The sequence below is a fragment of the Chanodichthys erythropterus genome, chromosome 4 (assembly GCF_024489055.1).
Source record: "Chanodichthys erythropterus isolate Z2021 chromosome 4, ASM2448905v1, whole genome shotgun sequence".
Lineage (NCBI taxonomy): Eukaryota > Metazoa > Chordata > Actinopteri > Cypriniformes > Xenocyprididae > Chanodichthys > Chanodichthys erythropterus.
Window position 1 is genome coordinate 22,903,869 of NC_090224.1, and position 22,037 is coordinate 22,925,905.

General features: G+C 31.6%; 1 protein-coding gene across 1 annotated transcript in view; it reads right to left on the minus strand.

The window, feature by feature from the left end:
• The window catches only part of LOC137018284 (MAM domain-containing glycosylphosphatidylinositol anchor protein 2-like), a 176,168-nt gene that overhangs the window by 148,924 nt on the left and 5,207 nt on the right, over positions 1–22,037 (minus strand). The window contains exons 3-5 of the mRNA XM_067382890.1: positions 16,216–16,328; positions 14,204–14,365; positions 10,084–10,141 (exon numbers count right to left, since the gene is read on the minus strand). Of these exons, the coding sequence (XP_067238991.1) occupies positions 10,084–10,141; positions 14,204–14,365; positions 16,216–16,328 (333 nt within the window). The remainder of the gene's footprint in view (positions 1–10,083; positions 10,142–14,203; positions 14,366–16,215; positions 16,329–22,037) is intronic.

Here is a 22,037-nt window from a genome sequence, read left to right on the forward strand (position 1 = left end):
ATGTAGAATCTCATGAATAAAATATAAAATAAAATATAAAATAATAAAATTAAACAAAATATAAAATTAAATAAAGTAACGTAAAGGAAAAGTAAATTAAAAATTAATTAATTAAATAATCCATCCATCTATTCTCCAAATGGTTTGCTTTGTATAGGCTCAAATAAAATAAAATAAAATAAAATAAAATAAAATAAAATAAAATAAAATAAAATAAAATAAAATAAAATAAAATAAAATAAAATAAAATAAAATAAAATAAAATAAAATAAAATAAAATAAAACAAAACAAAACAAAATAAAATAAAATAAAATAAAATAAATTAAAATAAAATAAAATAAATAATCCATCCATTCTCCAAAATGCTTGTGCAATGTAGAATCTTGTGAATAAATTATAAAATAAAACAAAATATGTAAAAAATAAAATGAAATAAAATACAAAATTAAACAAAGTTATGTGAAATAAATGTTAATTAAAGTAATTAATTAAATAATCCATCTGCTTGTCCTTTATAAGCTCACGTGAATAAAATAAAATAAAATAATAAAAATCCATGTATTCTCCAAACTGCTTGTCCAATGTAGAATCTTGTGAATAAATTATAAAATAAAATAAAATATATATTAAAAAAAAAATTAAATTAAATATAAAATTAAATAAAGTAATTTAAAGTAAAGTAAAAATAAATTAATTAATTAAATAGTCCACCCGTCTATTCTCCAAACTGCTTGTCCTGTATAGGCTCACATGAATAATAAAATAAAATAAAATAAAATAAAATAAAATAAAATAAAATAAAATAAAATAAAATAAAATAAAATAAAATAAAATAAAATAAAATAAAATAAAATAAAATAAAATAAAATAAAATAAAATAAAATAAAATAAAATAATACCCACACAGCTTGTCCTATGTAGGACTGCAGGGATGTTGAAGTCTATCCCAGTGTTTTGGGTCAAAGGCAGGGAATCACTCTGGATTGATGGATGGACCGTCCATCACAGGGCAAAAATAAGGACAGTCACTCAACACACGCATCCGTCCTAGAAAGCCAACGGTTATTTATAACGTGGCTGTGTTAAAAGAGTTCAACATGAATTTAAAGGCCCTCACATGTACAGAACAAACACAGCTTCTCATTTTGCCATCTTTGCACGTACAGTCATTAAATATGTGAGATCACACAGAAATCAGTAAAAAAGACACTCGTATCTTTGAGGACGTACTCTGGCATTTGATCCATTTGCTTTAAAGTGCAAAAAAGTCATTAGAGCAGAAAGGTGCTGCTTCCCTTTCATGCCATTTAGAGTCTAATTGACGTTTGATGTTTGCCACCGACGCTCTGCCTCGTTCACTCATTTACATATCAAGCAGGAACGGGGAGGATTGTTTATCCATATATTCATTCGGAAACAAAAACGTGCCGTCCCGAGGGCTTAACGTGTTATTTTTAGCGCCGCGCACGTTCGTGTTCGACAGTGATTGAGGCAGAGGAAGTCAAGAGAAACTCATTATGTGAGCGGCGCTTTCGGATCAGAGGTGCTGAACTCGACGAGACGGCGACAACATCGCCGAGACTTACATGAAGCGCCGCGTGTCACCATTACACACGTTACACTCAACCGCTGTCATCACACAACAAAACTACATCATGACACTTACAAATACATGCTGCGTTCAGTGCCACTTACACACACACACTAAAGTGTGAGGAGATGTGAGGTCAGAGGTCAGAGCTGTGCTGGAGTGACAAACTACTGGACGATGGAGAATCATCTCTAGAAATATCCATAAAAAGATAAATGATTTTACTTTGAACAAACTTATTTTAAGAGCTGAAACAAGCCTGTCCCTATTAGATTTGCTCAAGATGTCAACTTAAAAGTAGACAAGAGTATGTGGTGAAGACATTGTAAAGTCCGACAATTCTCATTATACGCTTTACTGAACACAGACACTGATCTGAAGAGCCTGAAATGTCACCAAGTGCACAGTATACTGCCTACTAAAATAAAATAAAAGAATAAAATAAAATAAAAAAGTAATAAAATAAAAGAATAAAATAAAAAATAATAACAAAATAAAACAAAATAAAATAATAACAAAATAAAATAGTAAAATAATAATAAAATAATAAAATTATGTAAAATAATAAAATAAAATAAAATAATAAAATATTAAAATAAAATGAAAAAAATAAAAATAAAATGAAATAATAAAATAAAATAATAAAAAATAAAAAAATAAAATAAAAAATAATACTATTAAAATAAATAATTAAAATAAAATAAAAAATATATAAAAATAAAATAAAATAAAATGATAATAAAATAATAAAAAAATAATAAAAAAATAATAAAATAATAAAATAATAATAATAATAATATTAAAATAAATAAAATAAAATAAAAAAATTGTATTTAATCACAACAAGAGCAGTATGATGAATTAGCTGTAGGCCGTGTGGACTGTGAAGATCACACGTGTCCGTGAGCAGATGTGATTCACTCACAGGGGATGGGAATGTTTGTCTTTGGCGTCCCGTCGCTGATGCGTCTCTGAATGTTTACACTTCTGATCTTTTTTCTCACTTGATTAAAGTTTAAAAGCTTCATGTATGTTTAAATATTTAGCATACAACCGTCTTGATACAAGAATCTCAAATAAGAGACGTTCCTGAAAAGAAACTTGAATCAGGACAAATTCTTAGGTTTACTCCACAGTTTCTCAGCAGCGATTAATGTAATGGGCCTCGTAAAATGTAATCACAATAAGATGAAGCATTAGACACAGCAAACTGAGCAGCGATGGCGTGAGACGCAGTGATCCAGGAGCTTCTCTGAGACCGTCAGCATTCACACTCAGAGTCAGTGACGTCCAGCTGACAGGCTGCTAGCAGGAGACACGGCTTTGAATCCTGCTATGTGACACATACAATCCCCCTTTCATATCTGCATAAATTGCTATCATGTCATTTATTTTATTTTTGCCCTGTGATAAACTGACCATCCAGTGTTTCCGTGCCTTTGGCTTGAGACGCTGGGATAGGCTGCAGCATCCTCACGATCCTACATAGGACAAGCGGTTCGGAGAATGGATGGATTATTTTATTTCATTTTATTTTACTATTTTATTTTATTATTTATATTATTTAATTTTATTTTATTTTTAATATGACCATACATAGGATAAGTAGCTATAATAGTATAATTATAATAAGTAGCTAGTAGGATAATTAATTTAATTTAATTTAATTTAATTTAATTTAATAATTTAATTTAATTTAATTTAATTTAATTTAATTTTTAATATGACCATTCATAGCATAAGCAGTTTGGGGAATGGATGGATTGTTTTGTTTTTTGTTTCGTTTCATTTCATTTCGTTTCGTTTCGTTTCGTTCCGTTTAGTGTAGGACAAGCAGTTTGGATAATAGATGGTTTTATTTTATTTTAATAAAATTATTCATCTTTCCATCCTTTCATCCTCCAAACTGTAAAATAAAAAAAATAAAAATAAATAATAATAAAATAAAATAAAAAAATAAAATAAAATAAAATAAAATAAAACAAAACATGCACACTGAACCAATTTGTTGTATAAATGTGTTATTATATTATATTTGTATAACAAATCTGTGTCTCTGATTGGCCACTGCATTCATAAGTTCAACAGAAGCATGTGTGATTGGAAAGAAATCTGATACAAAGTACGCAGATCTAACACTTTTCATTCAAATTCACATTTCACTTTAATCTCGACAGTGGAAATAGATTGTGCAGAGGCAATTTTTGCTTCCTTATGTTGAATTTTGGGCATTTTTGCCCCAAGCCCACGTTAACTGGGCAATCTAAAGCAAAACACATATCATATTATTACTTCATACTTCATACCAGCGCTGACTAACATTAACCAATAGTCAAACATCCAACCATCTCATGACACAACATTAAGTCCAGTTGAACATTCAGCTTCACACTGAATACAGACGTAATACAAATAAAAGAGTGGCTTGAATCGCACAGTACTGAATAAACAGACATCGAGGTTATAGATGAGATCACAGGAGAATGATGGGAAGTGTCCGTTCTCTTTGTTTTAGTCTCTGGGGAATTGAGTACTGTACATGTCCAAGGCCAGGAAAACAGAGAAAATACTGAAAATACCATACACATATGATCTTTCCCGAAACACATCGCTGAAAAGACGCAATTAATAATGCAAACTCCCTCTTCAATAGTTCTGTCAGCAACTTTTCTTTTCCAGAAGGGTTTGACAGGGAATGTTGTAGTGCTTTATTTTCATTTGTGCCTGAGAAACTGCACTCAAATGAGGAGGATTCAGCGGCCGTGTTCATCCATTACTTCAGCTAAAGCAACAGCAATTTGCATTTTAATTATCAGGTGCCTCCTTTCAAGGGATTTCAGTGTTCACGTCTTTTGTTAACGTTCACATTCACAGTCCGGCTCGATTCAAATCAATGTTTTTCCACTGGATGTTCTTTGTTGGGTGGCATTATAAAGCCATTAAAGCACATTGGATTTGGACGTCATACTGTCAAACGCACGTAATTTCTCTTATTTCTTTATCTCCTGGGATTCAGACGAGACAGAAATCACAAACTACATCTGTGAAACACAAAAACAGAAGCTCCTGCGGGAAACATGAAGTCATGGAAAATAACAGATCTCCTATTAAAGACTGATGTATAAAAAGACGTTCATTTGTTTACGGGTGGTTGACATTTAAGCACGAACACGGAGAAAAAACAGAACAAGACGTGGACATGATATTGTTTTGATGCACGTACCTTCGGTTACGGGGAAAAGGTCATTGGTAATTGAATTTTTAGCTTTTCAAATTAATTTATCTCTCAGCATATATTAGGCTGTGACCTATTGATGAGGAATATTCTTGAAAAATACAAAATGTTCAATGAAAAATAAAATGTATCACAGTTTCCACAAACATATGACTGTTTTCAACATTGATAATAATCATAAATGTTTCTTGAGCATCAAATCATCATATCAGAATGATTTCTGAAGGATCATGTGACACTGAAGACTGGAGTAATGATGCTGAAAATTCACAGGAATAAATTACACTTTACTATATATTCACATAGAAAACAGCTGTTTAAAATCATAAAAATATTTCAAAATTTTTACTGTATTTTTGGTCGAATAAATGCAGCCTATAGTGAAGCTGATATGATTTTCTTCATTTGAATCTCCTCTATTGGAACCATCAGGTCAAATTAAACACTAATGGGGAAAACTGGGGGACGTTTGAGTCATGTGAGTCCATTTTTTTCAGTGAAAATGACACTAAAATGACACATTTCCACTGATGGACACCTTTCCCTGCGAGTGAAAATGAAGTATCTGGGTGTTTTGTGCCGGATCAGGTCCGCTGTGGCTCGTTCTGAGGTTATAGATCATTCAGGTTAAGTTTACCCGTCAGTCCTTTAGCGCTGGACGTGCTGATAAGAGCGTCACTCAAACAGAGATGTGTTAATTCAGTTCTACAGCGCTGGCCGCTCACTGACCATCACTGGAGAGTTATGAGCTTTGCTCAGACAATACGGCTCTTATCCGTCTCCGCAGACACCCAATCCGAGTCATTGAGGGAAACAAACCCGAGGATCATTAGAAACGCTGGACTAGAGGACAGGACGAGCAGGACATGCTCTGTATCAGAAAACACTATGTTTTTTTCTTATTTTATTCGTACTTTAATAAATGTTATTCCTTTTTGATCAATGCCGCGGCTTGCGAGACGGACGTGAAAAATGGGGGCTCGTCCGGGATATATACAAATATATCAAAATATATATATAATTTATTATTACAAAATTAATATAATATAAACATAACAATAATAATAATATCATCCATGATGACCTATTTATTATTATTATTATTAATTTTACATAATAAAAATGACATTGCACTCAAAATTCTCAATATCTCAATATGGACATTTTCTATAAACTTCGTTCACAATCAAATGATCTGTCATCCACATCCAAATTGTTTATGACTTTTAACTCTATCCTCATACTGTATGGCAACTATCATTGTGGCTCATTTATTTCTCCTAACAAATGAAAAATATTTTAACTATACATAACCGAGAACATCAAGTCTCCTGAGCAATGAAAGAGAAGCCAGTGAGCAATAACATTTCCTTATAGTCTCACAGGAGGGGAAAAAAGAGATGGGAACGGAGTGATCTATCCAGGAATAATCTATGTAGTCCACACAGCTCTTCCATGATGACAAATGCGCTCGGGACAGAGAACGGTGCGATTTCAAATGTTTCAATGCCAATGAAATGGCAAGAGAATGAATCCTAAACGGCTGTAAATCTCTGTCGACACGTGCGTCGGCGCTGAGGAATCGCTGGCGTGGAGAGAGACGCAAGGCCATTAGTCAAACATCGCTAGAAGACAACGAACAGGAGAAACGCGAGTGTCGCGGCGAGGACGATAACTAGCTGCTCGCGTGAAGAGCGATGATCTTCCGTACTGATGAGAGAACGTGCGGAGGAGCTGAAAAATGAGACAAACAAAGAGAAACGGCGAATGGAGAAATACAATCATGCAGGAGATAATGTCAAAATGATGAAAAATGATAAGGTGGAAAACAGCTGAAAGAAAGAGCTGACGAGAAACACTGACAGACAGAGAGACTAAAAACCTTCTGCCGTATTTATTTGACTTTCTGTGGAATGGATTTTAACACCACAGAATCCATGTTGATATATTTAAGATCAAAATGCATTGTTATTTTGGTGCATTTAAATCTGTGCATCTGGTCAAAAACATGTCTTGAATATTTATTAACTTTTTACTGATTCACATCAGTATGTATTATTGCAAATATGAGTCTTCAACTTGTAAAACCAAATGTTTCATCACAATTTGTACAGTTATGAATTTTATGTGAGCTCAGACTTCTCTCTCATTCCATGTAAAAACTATTTGGGGTCTATTTATCTAAATGACAGTGACTTTAAATGTTAAAGCACGTTCATGGTCCCACAAAAGGTTTTTTAAAGAGAAAAAAAGGTTCTTTAGATTATTAAAAAGTTCTTCACACTGAGAAAATGAAGGTCCTTTTTAGAACCTATCACTGAAAAAGGTTCTTTGGGGAACTAAAAATGGTTCTTCTAGGGCAAACCTGTGAAAACAGGTTTTATTTTTAAGAGTGTAGATACAAAAATATATAAATGCATGTACAATATCACGGTAAAAACCTCTTTTTGCGATATCGCAGAGAACTGATGCAATCACCCTCTCCGGCCCTCTGAGTACAACAACAGCTCTCCTCCAGCGTCCTCCATCAATTAAAGCCCTAAAAGTCACAATTAATCAAGTGACAAGAGTTCAATTAGGACAGAGTGTGATGGTGATCAAAAGCAACAGTTCACAGGAAGTCCTGATTAAAGCCACTGTAACGTGATTAACAGTGTCATTTAGGCACGTTTGTTGTTTTTCACCATTTTGTTAAGCAAACACAGAAAGCAGGAAGGAGGAAGCGCGTCATTCTCCGTAACGGCACAGCAAAGGTGGGATTGCATAATTACATCTATCGAGAAATAATTACATCCTCACAAACGCGGGTAATTGCTCTGGGACAATCACACTAGATGTCTGCGAGCACATTAGAGCGCAATAACGACTATAGCTCAGCGCTGGAGGTCACCGTCTGCAAATTAAACGTCTCACAACACTTTGCAGTTTGGAGACCTTGTTAATTTGAAGTTCTCAGGGGTTTGGGTTTTTAGATCCAAACTGAATGTGCGTAAACATCTGTGATATTTTGCGGCAGGACTCTCGCCCTTCAAACCATTGATTAATCACTGCAGACAGATGTTCAAGTCACGACAAACTCCACATCCGTCTGCACTCGTGCAGTTCTGTAGTTACAACAGATGGAATTAAAAGACAATCATACTTCTGTCGATTTCTAATTATCAACAAATGTAAAGTGCCTCACACACCCAAATCAATCAATCATAGGGGCATTGGAGGAAATCACAGTATAAACTAGAAAAATATTAATCATGACTCGAGTTTGCAAAAATCACAAAAAAATGAAAGAGCAACATCTTCCAAAAACATTGCTCACTAAAATATTTTTACATTATATATATATATATATATATATATATATATATATATATATATATATATATATATATATATATATTTATTTATTAGCAACGTTTTTGGAAAATTACAAAAACAGTTTTTATATATATATATATATATATATATATATATATATATATATATATATATATATAAAACTGTTTTTGTAATTTTCCAAAAAAGTTGCTCATAAAAATATTTTTTGTGATTTTTGCAAACTATTTTTTTGTGATTTTCGTAAGAAATTTTTGTAATTTTTACAATAACGTTGCTCATAAAATTACTTTTGTAACCCTGGTTAATTGAGAATTGTGACTTTTGCGTACTATTTCTGTGATTTTTGCAAACTATTTTTGTGATTTCTCAAAAAACATTGCTCATTAATTTTTTTTTTTCCAAAAATGTTGCTCATTAAAATATTTTAGCTATTTTTTTAATTGCTCATAAAAATATATTTGTGATGTTTGCAAACAATTTTGTAATTAAAAAAAAAAGTTACTTAAATATTTTTGTTTTTTGTAAACAATTTTTTGTGATTTTTTTTTTAAATGTTGCTCATAAAAAACATTTTTTATTTTTATTTTTGCAAACTATTTTTTGTTTTGTTTTTTCAAAACAAAATGCTCATAAAAATATATTTGTGATGTTTGCAAACAATTTTGTAATTTAAAAAAAAAAATGTTGCTCATAAAAACATTTTTTTTTTTTGCAAACTACTTTTGTCATATTTCCAAAAAATGTTCTCATAAAAATATTTTTGTGATATTTTGCAAACTAGAAAAGAAAAGTTTACAAGACAAAAATAATGGCAAAATAATCATTAATATCACATAATAATATTAATTAATAATAATTTAAAAACTCCTATAGGGATGAGGCATTCTGTAGGCCAAACCCAGAAACGAGCACTTTAACACTTCCGGTTGCATCCTCCTGAAGTCACTGTGTTTTGGTTAAATTGAGTTGATGAAGAGTTGATGAAGCTCACTGTGGTGTTGAAATCAAGCGACATTTACAGCCTACATTTAGCTTTGTACTTCTGCTTCATTTGTGAAGATCATCATGACCAACAAAACATGAGAGTCATAAACTTCTGTTGGTCACAGATCATATTTTCTGCAGTAACCCAAAAGCTAAAGAAAAAATCATATTGGGTTTTCGTCGAGGGAACCAGAGAGAAGCTGCAACCTACAAACATACACCATCTATAAAGGCTTTAAACGCTTCAGGACATTAAAGGTGGTGTTTTAGTCTAAACATTCCTGGTGTTTGTATAAAAGCCAATGCTCTTGTAAGGACACATTGCCCCCACAGAAATATGTTTCACATTAGTGATATGTTAAAGCCAGTATAGCTGTACGCCGGCCAATTAAGTGTATAATTAATTCAGAACAGCTTTACGCTTGCAGTGAAAGATAACCAGAAGACCTATAAACAACAAACACGCTTCTCAGTGTAGAAACACGCTTGGAAAATCTATGCAAAAGCAAACAAGCTCAGCAAATCTCTCTGAAAGTTAAAACGGCAGGCGTTTTTTAATTCGTGCCCATGAATTCAGTCCAGGCTGCAAGATTATAAAACAGAAAGTGTGTGTTTGGAAGAGAGAAAAGAGTAAAACAACTCAGTTCATGACCTCTTTAAAAACTGGACGTTTAAAAAACACTGTTTTGGGAATTTATTTTTATTATCTGGGATATAAAACTGCTCTCCCTCTTTTCAAGAAACACTTGTGAGAGCAAATCAGCTGATTCACAGATGTGATTGACACCGATCTCATTCCACAAGCGAGCCGACGGGAAGTGTGTCGATCCGCTCTCAAACAATGAGCGGATCACAAGAGCATGAAATTGAGCGGCTGCTGCGGGACGAACGACCGACAGAGACAAAGAAGGACGGAAAAAAGGGACAAACACTGACGTGGTTTGTTCTGTAACGCCGAACGCTTTTGTGATTCGGCTCCAGCGAGACCCTTGACCTGCAGAGAGCAAAGTAATTTCAGCATAAATGGGGCGACAACAATTTCTACCGCTGTAAAAACCGACGTGTTTCACGAAGCCTGCGGTGCATGAGGGTCAAACAATGATTGCTGGAGCGCTTTAACAAAACAGCACCATTCAAAACCTCTTCTTACAAAGAAACTTCGGTCCACTCCTGTGTGCACACAAGCAAATATTAAAGAGACCTAGAACGTGTTTTTATGATTGAATGTTGATTTTTTTTTTGTGTGCACTGAAACTGACATTTGGACCTTCAACCCGTTGAACCCCAGTGAAGTCCACTATATGGAGAAAAATCCTGGAATTTCTTTTCAACTGAAGAAAGAAAGACATGAAGATCTTGGATGACGTGGGGGTGAGTAAATGATCAGGAAATTTCAATTCTGAACTGAACTAAACCTTTAAGTTTATATTTAAGGTTAGTTTTTCTTCTTTAAACTGCATTACAGGAAAGCAAAAAGATACTGATGGTAAATCAAGAAAGCAATCTTGTCCAATGAATACAGCATAACGCACGTTTGCACAACTAAAGCACAGATTCACTGTGAAACTGACGACAGAATGATTCAGTATCTGAGCGGATGTGATTCTGGAGGAGGATCGCTCGGCTAATTCGGCTCTGATCACACGGAGCAGGTCAATGTATCAAAGCCCGGCCTGCACACGTATGATTTACGACCATACATACCGCTTCATAATGAAAGTCAAGGGCATCTATAGCCGCCCCAGAGAAAATCCACTACAAAACGCCAACAAGAGCCGCCGAGAGATGCTGTAATTGTTCAGCAGCCTTCACAGGACTGATACACACTCAGAGGTTATTCATCAGAGCAGAACTGTAGAAAAACACCGAGAGTTTTTGTATGATTGAACGATTTTTACATTTCACAAGAAATCGCTACACAACTTATCATAAAAAAAGAGTCTCTTCTGTTCATAAAAGCTGCATTTATTTGATCAAAAATACAGTAAAAATTGTGAAATATTTTTACTATTTAAATCAGCTGTCTTCTATGTGAATATATAATAAAGTGTAATTTATTCCTGTGATCAAAGCTGAATTTATTTGATTAAAAATACAGTAAAAATTGTAAAAAAAAAAAAAAAAATTATTTAAATCAGCTGTTTTCTATGTGAATATATAGTAAAGTGTAATTTATTCCTGTGATCAAAGCTGAATTTATTTGATTAAAAATACAGTAAAATTATGAAATATTATGACAATTTAAAATAACTGTTTTCTATGTGAATATATAGTAAAGTGTAATTTATTCCAGTGATAAAAACTGAATTTATTTGATCAAAAATACAGTAAAAATTGTGGAATTTTTTATTATGTAAATCAGCTGTTTTCTATGTGAATATATAGTAAAGTGTAATTTATTCCTGAATTTTCAGCATCATTACTCCAGTCTTCAGTGTCACATGATCCTTCAGAAATCATTCTGATATGATGATTTGATGCTCAAGAAACATTTATGATTGAAAACAGTCATATTTCTTTGGATACCATCATATATTTTAATTTTCAGGATTATTTGATAAACAGAAAGTTTGAAAAAAAAAACAGTATTTATTAGAAAAAGAATCTTTTGTAACATTATAAATGTTACTTTTGATCAATTTAATGCATCCTTGATGAATAAAAAACTGAATGTTTTCAGCATTGAAAATAATGAGAAATGTGCAGCAAATCATCATATTAGAATGATTTCTGAAGGATTATGTGACACTGAAGACTGGAGTAATGATGCTGAAAATTCAGCTTTGATCACAGGAATAAATTACACTTTATTATATATTCACATAGAAAACAGCTGATTTACACTGGAATAATATTTCACAATTTTTACTGTATTTTTGATCAAATAAATGCAGCTTTGATGAGCAGAAGAGACTCTTTCCTTTATTTATCCATCCACTATTTGTTGCAAAACGTTGGTAATACATTTAAAAGCAGCAGTTGTAAAGTTCCTTCAGTGATGTTTCTCATTAGCAGTCCCACTAGCAGAAGAAGAGAGATGGTGTACCTTCAGGACGCTTCACTCCTCTTAATAACGCTTTAATTGTGAGCTTCATCAGCAGTGACACGAGCGAAACGGCCGCGGACGATTCCCAGCGACACCGTTAACAATGCAGGACGGCCTCCAGAGAATCCAGACCTGACGTGTCGTTCATTTGAGTATTCAGCAACAATTATTCATGCCAGCCAGGAATCAGCGTAACTCTTTGTGATGAGAACGCAGGGAATGTTGTGTATGAAATGAAGGTTAAATGTGAGCCAAACACTTCACAGACGCTCTAATTACAGTTCCTTTCATGCGTCTGCGAGGGTCTTAACAACATTCGTGGTAAAATGCCACAAACATCTCCAGCCCAACATCTCCACACGAGCACTTGACCTGTTTAACTGATGAACACAGAGACCAGCGTCAGCATTTCAATGTGAGGAACAACGATTATGACTATCAAAGATGATCAATAACCTGCTGGAAAATACAGATTTAACTGGAGCTGCTTTCGATCATCATCATTGGACATTGACCAGAAACTACATCACAAAGTTACAAGTTTAGCAGTTTCAACCTGCGACTAGCTATATGTTTCACTAACAAACAAATAAATCAATATATTTTATACATACAAATAAATGTTGTATGCATAAAAAATAAACATTGTATGTCTGTAATGTATATATAAAATATATATATAACATAAAAATATATATATATATATAATACAATACATTGATAAATAATTAAATATTAAAATAAAAAATGTATGTATAAAAATAAATAAACATTGTATGTCTAATATTAGATAAATAACTAAATATATATATTATGTATATACACATTAATAAATAAATAACTATTAAAATAAAATAAATATTTTAAAAATAAATGTATATCTGTAATGTATATAATATACATTATATATAAAATATGTAATATATATATATGTATATATATATATATAAATAATTCAATAATTCAATAATTAAATATTAAAATTTAAAATTTAAAATAAATGTGTATAAAAGTGTGTGTGTGTGTGTGTGTATATATATATATATATATATATATACATTAATAAATAATTAAATAAATAAATAATTAAAAAATAAACATTGTACATCTATGATGTATGTATATATATATATATATATATATATATATATATATATATATAATACATTGATAAATAATTAAATATAAAAAAATTAAATGTTGTGTGTATAAGATAAATTAACATTATATGTCTGTAATATTAAATAAATACATATTTTATATGTACATTGTATTCTAATGTATAATCAGGTATGCATTACTTACTTGTGAATTAATATCAAATTACATTTTTTTCTTTTTATGCTTCAAACAAAACACAACAATTTCCCCACTAAACTCCAACTTTCTTCAGATTCCTGCAAGATACCAAAGTCAGAGATCTCAAAATGAAATCATATTAAAATCAATCAATCAATCAGTCAAAATGATTCAATAAAATTGTTCAAAGACCAAATTATCTGATCAAAATTACAGATCCAATCCTAACGTATGGCATCAATCGCCTCTCGTGCATCAGTTTTTATGCCTACAAAGGAATTTCAGAAGCTGAATTTCTAATGAAATGAAACTGAGAAATCAATTAAGCCTCCTGAATTTTGTAACATTATAAATGTCACTTTTGATCAATTTAATGCATCCTTGATGAATAAAAGTATCAATTCCTTGCATTACTTACGCCAAACTGCATCAAATCAAATCATCATCAAATCCATATATAAACAACAAATGCCTGCAGAGGGCGCTGGTGATTGTTGTTACACTTTACAGCAGATCTAATCCTTGTTTAATATTGGCCAAAAAACATCCACTTGATTATTATTATTGAATATTAAACATTAAGTTATTGTCCACTTAATCTTTAACCTTTATTCACGGCCAAACATCATCAGAGAGCTTCACGCCATCATAGCAAACGCTCCGCTTTAACATGCAGAGTAATTTTTGCTCAGGCGTGTTTATCAGCTGCACCTCTGCATGGCATTTAACAGGCAAAGGACAGCGGCGCGAGAGAAGATGCTGAATCTGATCAAGTGTCTCTGAGGATCCTTTGTTTGCAGATGCCACCAGTGCTCTGGCATGTTTTTCAATGAGCTCTTTTTCACACAAGGACTCGCCGTTCGCCCGCAGACCCTCTCAGATCACACACGACAGCCATCATTTAATCACATAAACCCATCGCCCCGCAGAATAATTAACTCGCTGAAGGAAAACAGACTAATGGCGTCACGAGGGGGAGCACTGCAAGGTTATCTGCTAGAAATATACAGTTAAACCTCATTTGGATTGCATAATAATGGAGAATATAGAGAAGCAAATGATAAAGTCAAACCCTGCTTAGATGATCTCGACAGAAGAACTAGTGATTGTATTTAGCTTGAATGCATTAACTAATTCAGGTCACTGCATCTACGCTGAAAAACAACTGGAGTAGGATTTACTCAGAAATCGCTGGTAAATTTCACAAACGATTACATGGAAATGACATGTAGTGCACTGAATTAAACATGAAGTTTTGAAGCAGAAAAATCAATAAATAAAAATTACTGAATGAATGAATGCTAAATGAATAAAAATGACTGTATGAATGATAAATAAATAAAAATTAATAAATGAATCAATCAATAAATAAATTGATTAATAAAAATGAACTAATGAATATATAAACACATAAATAAGAATAAATAAATATAAATAGTAAATAAATAAAAATGAATGAATGAATAAATAAGAATAAATACAAATAAATAAATGACTAAATAAAAATGAATAAATAAATAGTAAACAAATAAATAAAAATTGATGAATGAAAATAAATAATTAAAAAATGACTAAATTACTAAAATAAATAGTAAAAAATAAATGAAAATAATGAATAAATAAATAATGAATTAATTAATGATAGATAAATAAATAAATAAATAAAATGAATGATAAATAAATAGAATATCAAGAAAAGATAATGAATCAATTAGAATTAATTAATGAAAATAAATAATGAATGAGTAATAAATAAATAACTAAATAGTAAATAAATAAGAATTAATGAATGAATAAACATAAATAAATAAAAACAGATGGATGAATGAATGAATAATAAATAAATAAGAATGAATAAATAAATGAATAAAAATAAATAAATAAAATTGGAAGAATACATTAATAATAAATAAATATCAATAGTAAGTAAACAAAAATATTACATTTTAATAAATAAAACATAATGAATGAAAATAAATAAATAATTAAAAATAAATGACTAAATAAAAATTAATAATTAAGTAGTAAAAAGTAAATAAAAATAGATCAATGAAAATAAATAAAAATTACTAAATGACTAAATAAATGTAATTAAATGACTAACTACAAATGAATTAATAAATAAATAAATAAATAAAAATGAATGAAAGAAAATAATTAAAAATGACTAAATGACTAAATAAATAGTAAAAAAAGTACAAATAATTCATGACTGAATAAATAAGAATGAATGAATGCATGCATAATAGATGTATAGATAAATAAATAAAAAATAATTAATGAATAAATAAGAATGAATAAAAATAAATAAGATAAATAAATAAATAAATAAATAAATAAATAAATAAATAAATAAATAAATAAATAAATAAATAAATAAATAAATAAATAAATACCCTGAATGCAATACAAGTCCATTTGAATAAAGGCAACTGTTAACTGCATACATTTAAATTATTGTATCCATATATTTAATCCCAATAAAGTTATTGGCCAACTGGTGTTTCATTTACTTTCTAAAGTCCTTTAAAACTCTCATTTGGCACTTGGCAAGTATTCATGTATATGAACACATGTGGCTCACGCTGTAATCCAGAGCATCTCATCCTGCAGGTGGCGTGTGTTTTATCATGTATTCTGTAGGAATCAAACCCATTAGTCTGGTGCTGCTCGTGCAATCTTCTTTTAATTACGCTACAGGAAGCAGTTGAACCAGCACTGACCAGCAGAATCCAGCCTGGAGCGGCAAACACAGAGATGCTGTCCTGTTCAGGGCTGATGTTCACTTTCAGCTGATCCTGGAGCGGGAACAGCATGTCCGAGAGCCACAGTCGCACTAATTACAACAGGCAAAGAGGTAAACAGAGCCAGCATGGCATCCTCTCCCACAAACACACACACTCTATCCATCCACGTTAATCACGCAACTCCAAACGACGCGCCGATAAAACGGCATCCTCGAAAATATGAAAATCAATCATGTATGACAACTCATTTAGATTATCAGGAGGAGGGAACAGCTAAAATTTCAATTACTGAGCAAACAGGCCTCGCTCGGATACGCTTAACCTCTACAGCTGCTGGAGACGCTCACTCATATTCTTAATGAGTTCTGTGAGAGAAACAACATCAATACTGTGAGGACTAGCATCCGTTCACTGCTACAGATCAACATTTGAGAAGAGACTCACAGACAAGAAATTCTCTCATTTATATATACAATACATTAAAGAACACTTTATGCCAAAAAGGTTCTATATAGAACTCTAGGGTTCTTGATTTGGGTTTTAATGAACACTTTATGCCAAAAAGGTTCTATATAGAACTCTAGGGTTCTTGATTTGGGTTTTAAAGAACACTTTATGCCAAAAAGGTTCTATATAGAACTCTAGGGTTCTTGATTCAGTTTTAAGTACCACTTTATGCCAAAAAGGTTCTATATAGAACTCTAGGGTTCTTGATTTGGGTTTTAAGTACCACTTTATGCCAAAAAGGTTCTATAAAGAACTCTAGGGTTCTTGATTTGGGTTTTACAGAACACTTTATGCCAAAAAGGTTCTATATAGAACTCTAGGGTTCTTGATTCAGTTTTAAGGAACACTTTATGACAAAAAGGTTCTATAAAGAACTCTAGGGTTCTTGATTTGGGTTTTAAAGAACACTTTATGCCAAAAAGGTTCTATATAGAACTCTAGGGTTCTTGATTTGGGTTTTACAGAACACTTTATGCCAAAAAGGTTCTATATAGAACTCTAGGGTTCTTGATTCAGTTTTAAGTACCATTTTATGCCAAAAAGGTTCTATAAAGAACTCTAGGGTTCTTGATTCAGTTTTAAGTACCACTTTATGCCAAAAAGGTTCTATAAAGAACTCTAGGGTTCTTGATTCAGTTTTAAGTACCACTTTATGCCAAAAAGGTTCTATATAGAACTCTAGGGTTCTTGATTCAGTTTTAAGGAACACTTTATGCCAAAAAGGTTCTATATAGAACTCTAGGGTTCTTGATTTGAGTTTTACAGAACACTTTATGCCAAAAAGGTTCTATATAGAACTCTAGGGTTCTTGATTCAGTTTTAAGTACCACTTTATGCCAAAAAGGTTCTATAAAGAACTCTAGGGTTCTTGATTTGGGTTTTACAGAACACTTTATGCCAAAAAGGTTCTATATAGAACTCTAGGGTTCTTGATTCAGTTTTAAGGAATACTTTATGCCAAAAAGGTTCTATATAGAACTCTAGGGTTCTTGATTCAGTTTTAAGGAATACCTTATGCCAAAAAGGTTCTATATAGAACTCTAGGGTTCTTGATTTGGGTTTTACAGAACACTTTATGCCAAAAAGGTTCTATATAGAACTCTAGGGTTCTTGATTTGGGTTTTAAAGAACACTTTATGCCAAAAAGGTTCTATATAGAACTCTAGGGTTCTTGATTTGGGTTTTAAAGAACACTTTATGCCAAAAAGGTTCTATATAGAACTCTAGGGTTCTTGATTTGGGTTTTAAAGAACACTTTATGCCAAAAAGGTTCTATATAGAACTCTAGGGTTCTTGATTTGAGTTTTCAAGAACACTTTACGGCAAAAAGGTTCTATATAGAACTCTAGGGTTCTTGATTCAGTTTTAAGGAACACTTTATGACAAAAAGGTTCTATAAAGAACTCTAGGGTTCTTGATTTGGGTTTTAAAGAACACTTTATGCCAAAAAGGTTCTATATAGAACTCTAGGGTTCTTGATTTGGGTTTTAAAGAACACTTTATGCCAAAAAGGTTCTATATAGAACTCTAGGGTTCTTGATATGAGTTTTCAAGAACACTTTACGGCAAAAAGGTTCTATATAGAACTCTAGGGTTCTTGATTCAGTTTTAAGGAACACTTTATGACAAAAAGGTTCTATAAAGAACTCTAGGGTTCTTGATTTGGGTTTTAAAGAACACTTTATGACAAAAAGATTCTATATAGAACTCTAAGGTTCTTGATTTGGGTTTTAAAGAACACTTTATGCCAAAAAGGTTCTATATAGAACTCTAGGGTTCTTGATTTGAGTTTTCAAGAACACTTTACGGCAAAAAGGTTCTATATAGAACTCTAGGGTTCTTGATTCAGTTTTAAGGAACACTTTATGACAAAAAGGTTCTATATAGAACTCTAGGGTTCTTGATTTGGGTTTTAAAGAACACTTTATGCCAAAAAGGTTCTATATAGAACTCTAGGGTTCTTGATTTGGGTTTTAAAGAACACTTTATGCCAAAAAGGTTCTATATAGAACTCTAGGGTTCTTGATTCAGTTTTAAGGAACACTTTATGCCAAAAAGGTTCTATATAGAACTCTAGGGTTCTTGATTCAGTTTTAAGTACCACTTTATGCCAAAAAGGTTCTATAAAGAACTGTAGGGTTCTTGATTTGGGTTTTACAGAACACTTTATGCCAAAAAGGTTCTATATAGAACTCTAGGGTTCTTGATTCAGTTTTAAGGAATACTTTATGCCAAAAAGGTTCTATATAGAACTCTAGGGTTCTTGATTTGGGTTTTACAGAACACATTATGCCAAAAAGGTTCTATATAGAACTCTAGGGTTCTTGATTTGGGTTTTACAGAACACATTATGCCAAAAAGGTTCTATATAGAACTCTAGGGTTCTTGATTCAGTTTTAAGTACCACTCTATGCCAAAAAGGTTCTATATAGAACTCTAGGGTTTTTGACTCAGTTTTAAGGAATACTTTATGCCAAAAAGGTTCTATAAAGAACTCTAGGGTTTTTGACTCAGTTTTAAAGAAGCATAAAATGGTTCTATGTAAGGAGAAATGTGTCAAACGATTGCATAATAATTTCATGTTTAACAGGTCATTTCATGAGTGGTCTAAAGCCAGGTCTGCTCTCTTTGACTCCTTTTAAAAAACAGCAACTCTCTCAACAACTGTGTCTGTATAGCACTCTATACAATACAGATTGTTTCAAAGCAGCTTCACAGTAGTAAACAGGAAAGTAACAGTGTTAATGTTGTTAATGACTCCTGCAAGAAACATACAGACATGATATTGCATGTAACCTTTAAACAGGGCCACACTGCTGACTATAATAGCAAGCTGCTTGATTTTAAAGCAGTTCTGTCTTCAGCAATGCAATAAAGACATTTTTTCATTATGGAAAAGCTGTGATTTATAATATAGGGACAGGAAGTGCACTCAATATCAGACGAGCAAAAGGCACCTTGGGGAATTTTATGATCCATGACGAGACATCCTGGATCATTTCAGTTGTATGCAAGTGTCAGTGCATATTAATATCGGCCTCAGTCCAATGCAGACAGCAGTACACCTTCACAGGAAGATCATTTAATCTTCTTCTTGCTGGGGCTTCCTCTGCCGCCGACACTGCAATCCTAAATACAGCCTCCTGTGAAAGGAGCGGCAGAGCGAACTGTGCTTCACGCTCCAGAGAACGACAGAGACGCCAGAGATTCGGCTTGAATGTAGATATACTTGAGCGAGCAGGCAGGACTGATTTATGTTATTTACACCTGAGTGCAGCCAAGAAATATTAGAGAAGCTTCTTTCCGCCAAAAATAAAAAATGGTAATTGTGACTTTTTAATCACACAATTCTGACTTTTTCTCACAATTCCGAGTTTATATCTCGCAATTCTGACTTCGCAATTTTTCCTTCACTCTAAGAAAGAGCCAAGAGCTATATATACATGAACAATAAACAATATATTTCCTCAGATAAACCCATAGACAGACGCTGCCAAAGGAGCTCCCAGAAGTGTGTGTGACTCGTACTCAGTGTAATTAAACTCTTTTTTCATTTTCATGTTTAATTATATTCTGAACTTATGCACAACACTAAGATAATTGACTGAAGTTGTGTTCTAAGTTGTAACAGGAACCACAATTCAACTTAATCATCAGTTTTGAACCAAATATAAATTCATACAGTAGATTTTTACCACACACACACACACACACACACACACACACACACACACACACACACACACACACACACACACACACACACACACACACACACACACATACACACACACACACACACACACACACACAGTTTTGCAAGATCAGCTTCCTCAGTCCATGACTGATGCTCAATTTGCATACTATCCATACTATATAACCTGCTAGACAAGGATCAGTAGCAGATTTATTACCAAATATGCTTACACAAAAACACACACACAAACACACACATATATGTTATATTAATATTAATGTATAATAATATATATATATATATATATATATATATATATATATATATATATATATATATATATATATATATATATATATATATATAAAACAATGCAAATTAATGTTAATATAACAAATAAATATATAAATTAGAATATAATACATTAATATATTATATATTAATATATATTATTATTACATTAATATAGCATATATGTGTGTGTGCAAATATAATTGAATTAAATACTACTAATAACAAATATTTGTTTTATTAATATTAATTTATTATATATTTTAGTATTTTAATTATTAAATATATATTTAATTATATATATATTTATTTATATATTAAAATGCTAAATTAATGTTAACATAACAAATATTAAAATATAATACATTAATATTAATATAGCATATATAATTAATTACATTATTATTTTATTATTTAAGTAAAAATAAATATATAAATTATATTATTCCTGTTGACCTATTTCTTCTTATTATTTTATTCATTTATTATTATATATACAGTACCTGTCAAACGTTTGGAAACAAGTTTGGAAAGAGTCTCTTCTGCTCACCAAAACTGTTTATTTGATAAAAAAATACAGTAAAAATTTTGAAATATTATTCCAATGTAAATCATCTGTTTTCTATGTGAATATATAGTAAAGTGTAATTTATTCCTGTGATCAAAGCTGAATTTTCAGCATCATTACTCCAGTCTTCAGTGTCACATGATCCTTCAGAAATCATTCTGATATGATGATTTGCTGCTCAAGAAACATTTATGATTATTATCAATGTTGATAATAAAACTTAATATATTCAAAAACTGAAATTTGTAATGATATTTCATTGTTTTACTGTATTTTTGGTGAAATAAATGCAGTCTTGGTGAGCAGAAGAGACTAAAATTGTAATGTTTCCAAACTTTTGACAGGTACTGTAAAACAACAGACAAAATTGACCATATATGTTTTTACAAAACAATTTATGCAAGAACTAGTATGCCAAACATGTCTGAATGATGTACTATTTCGAGTTTTGAGTAAGAGTAAAAAATAGATGTGAGTTTTTAAATGCATATAAAAACCTAAATGTTTAATGCTAATCTTCACCACACAAACACTGCAGGACACATTCCCATCAGTGAAGTACATACAGTGTGTATTAGAAATATGCAAATTGGAACACAGCTTGTTAAATCCAACTTAATAGTAAAAGATTGAAGCAGCACCTGCACCTAATAGATACTGCAGAAGTGTGTTTGATGACGGCAAATAAATGTGCTTCAGCTTCATGAAAGTGACGGATGGCTCTCGGAAAACAAA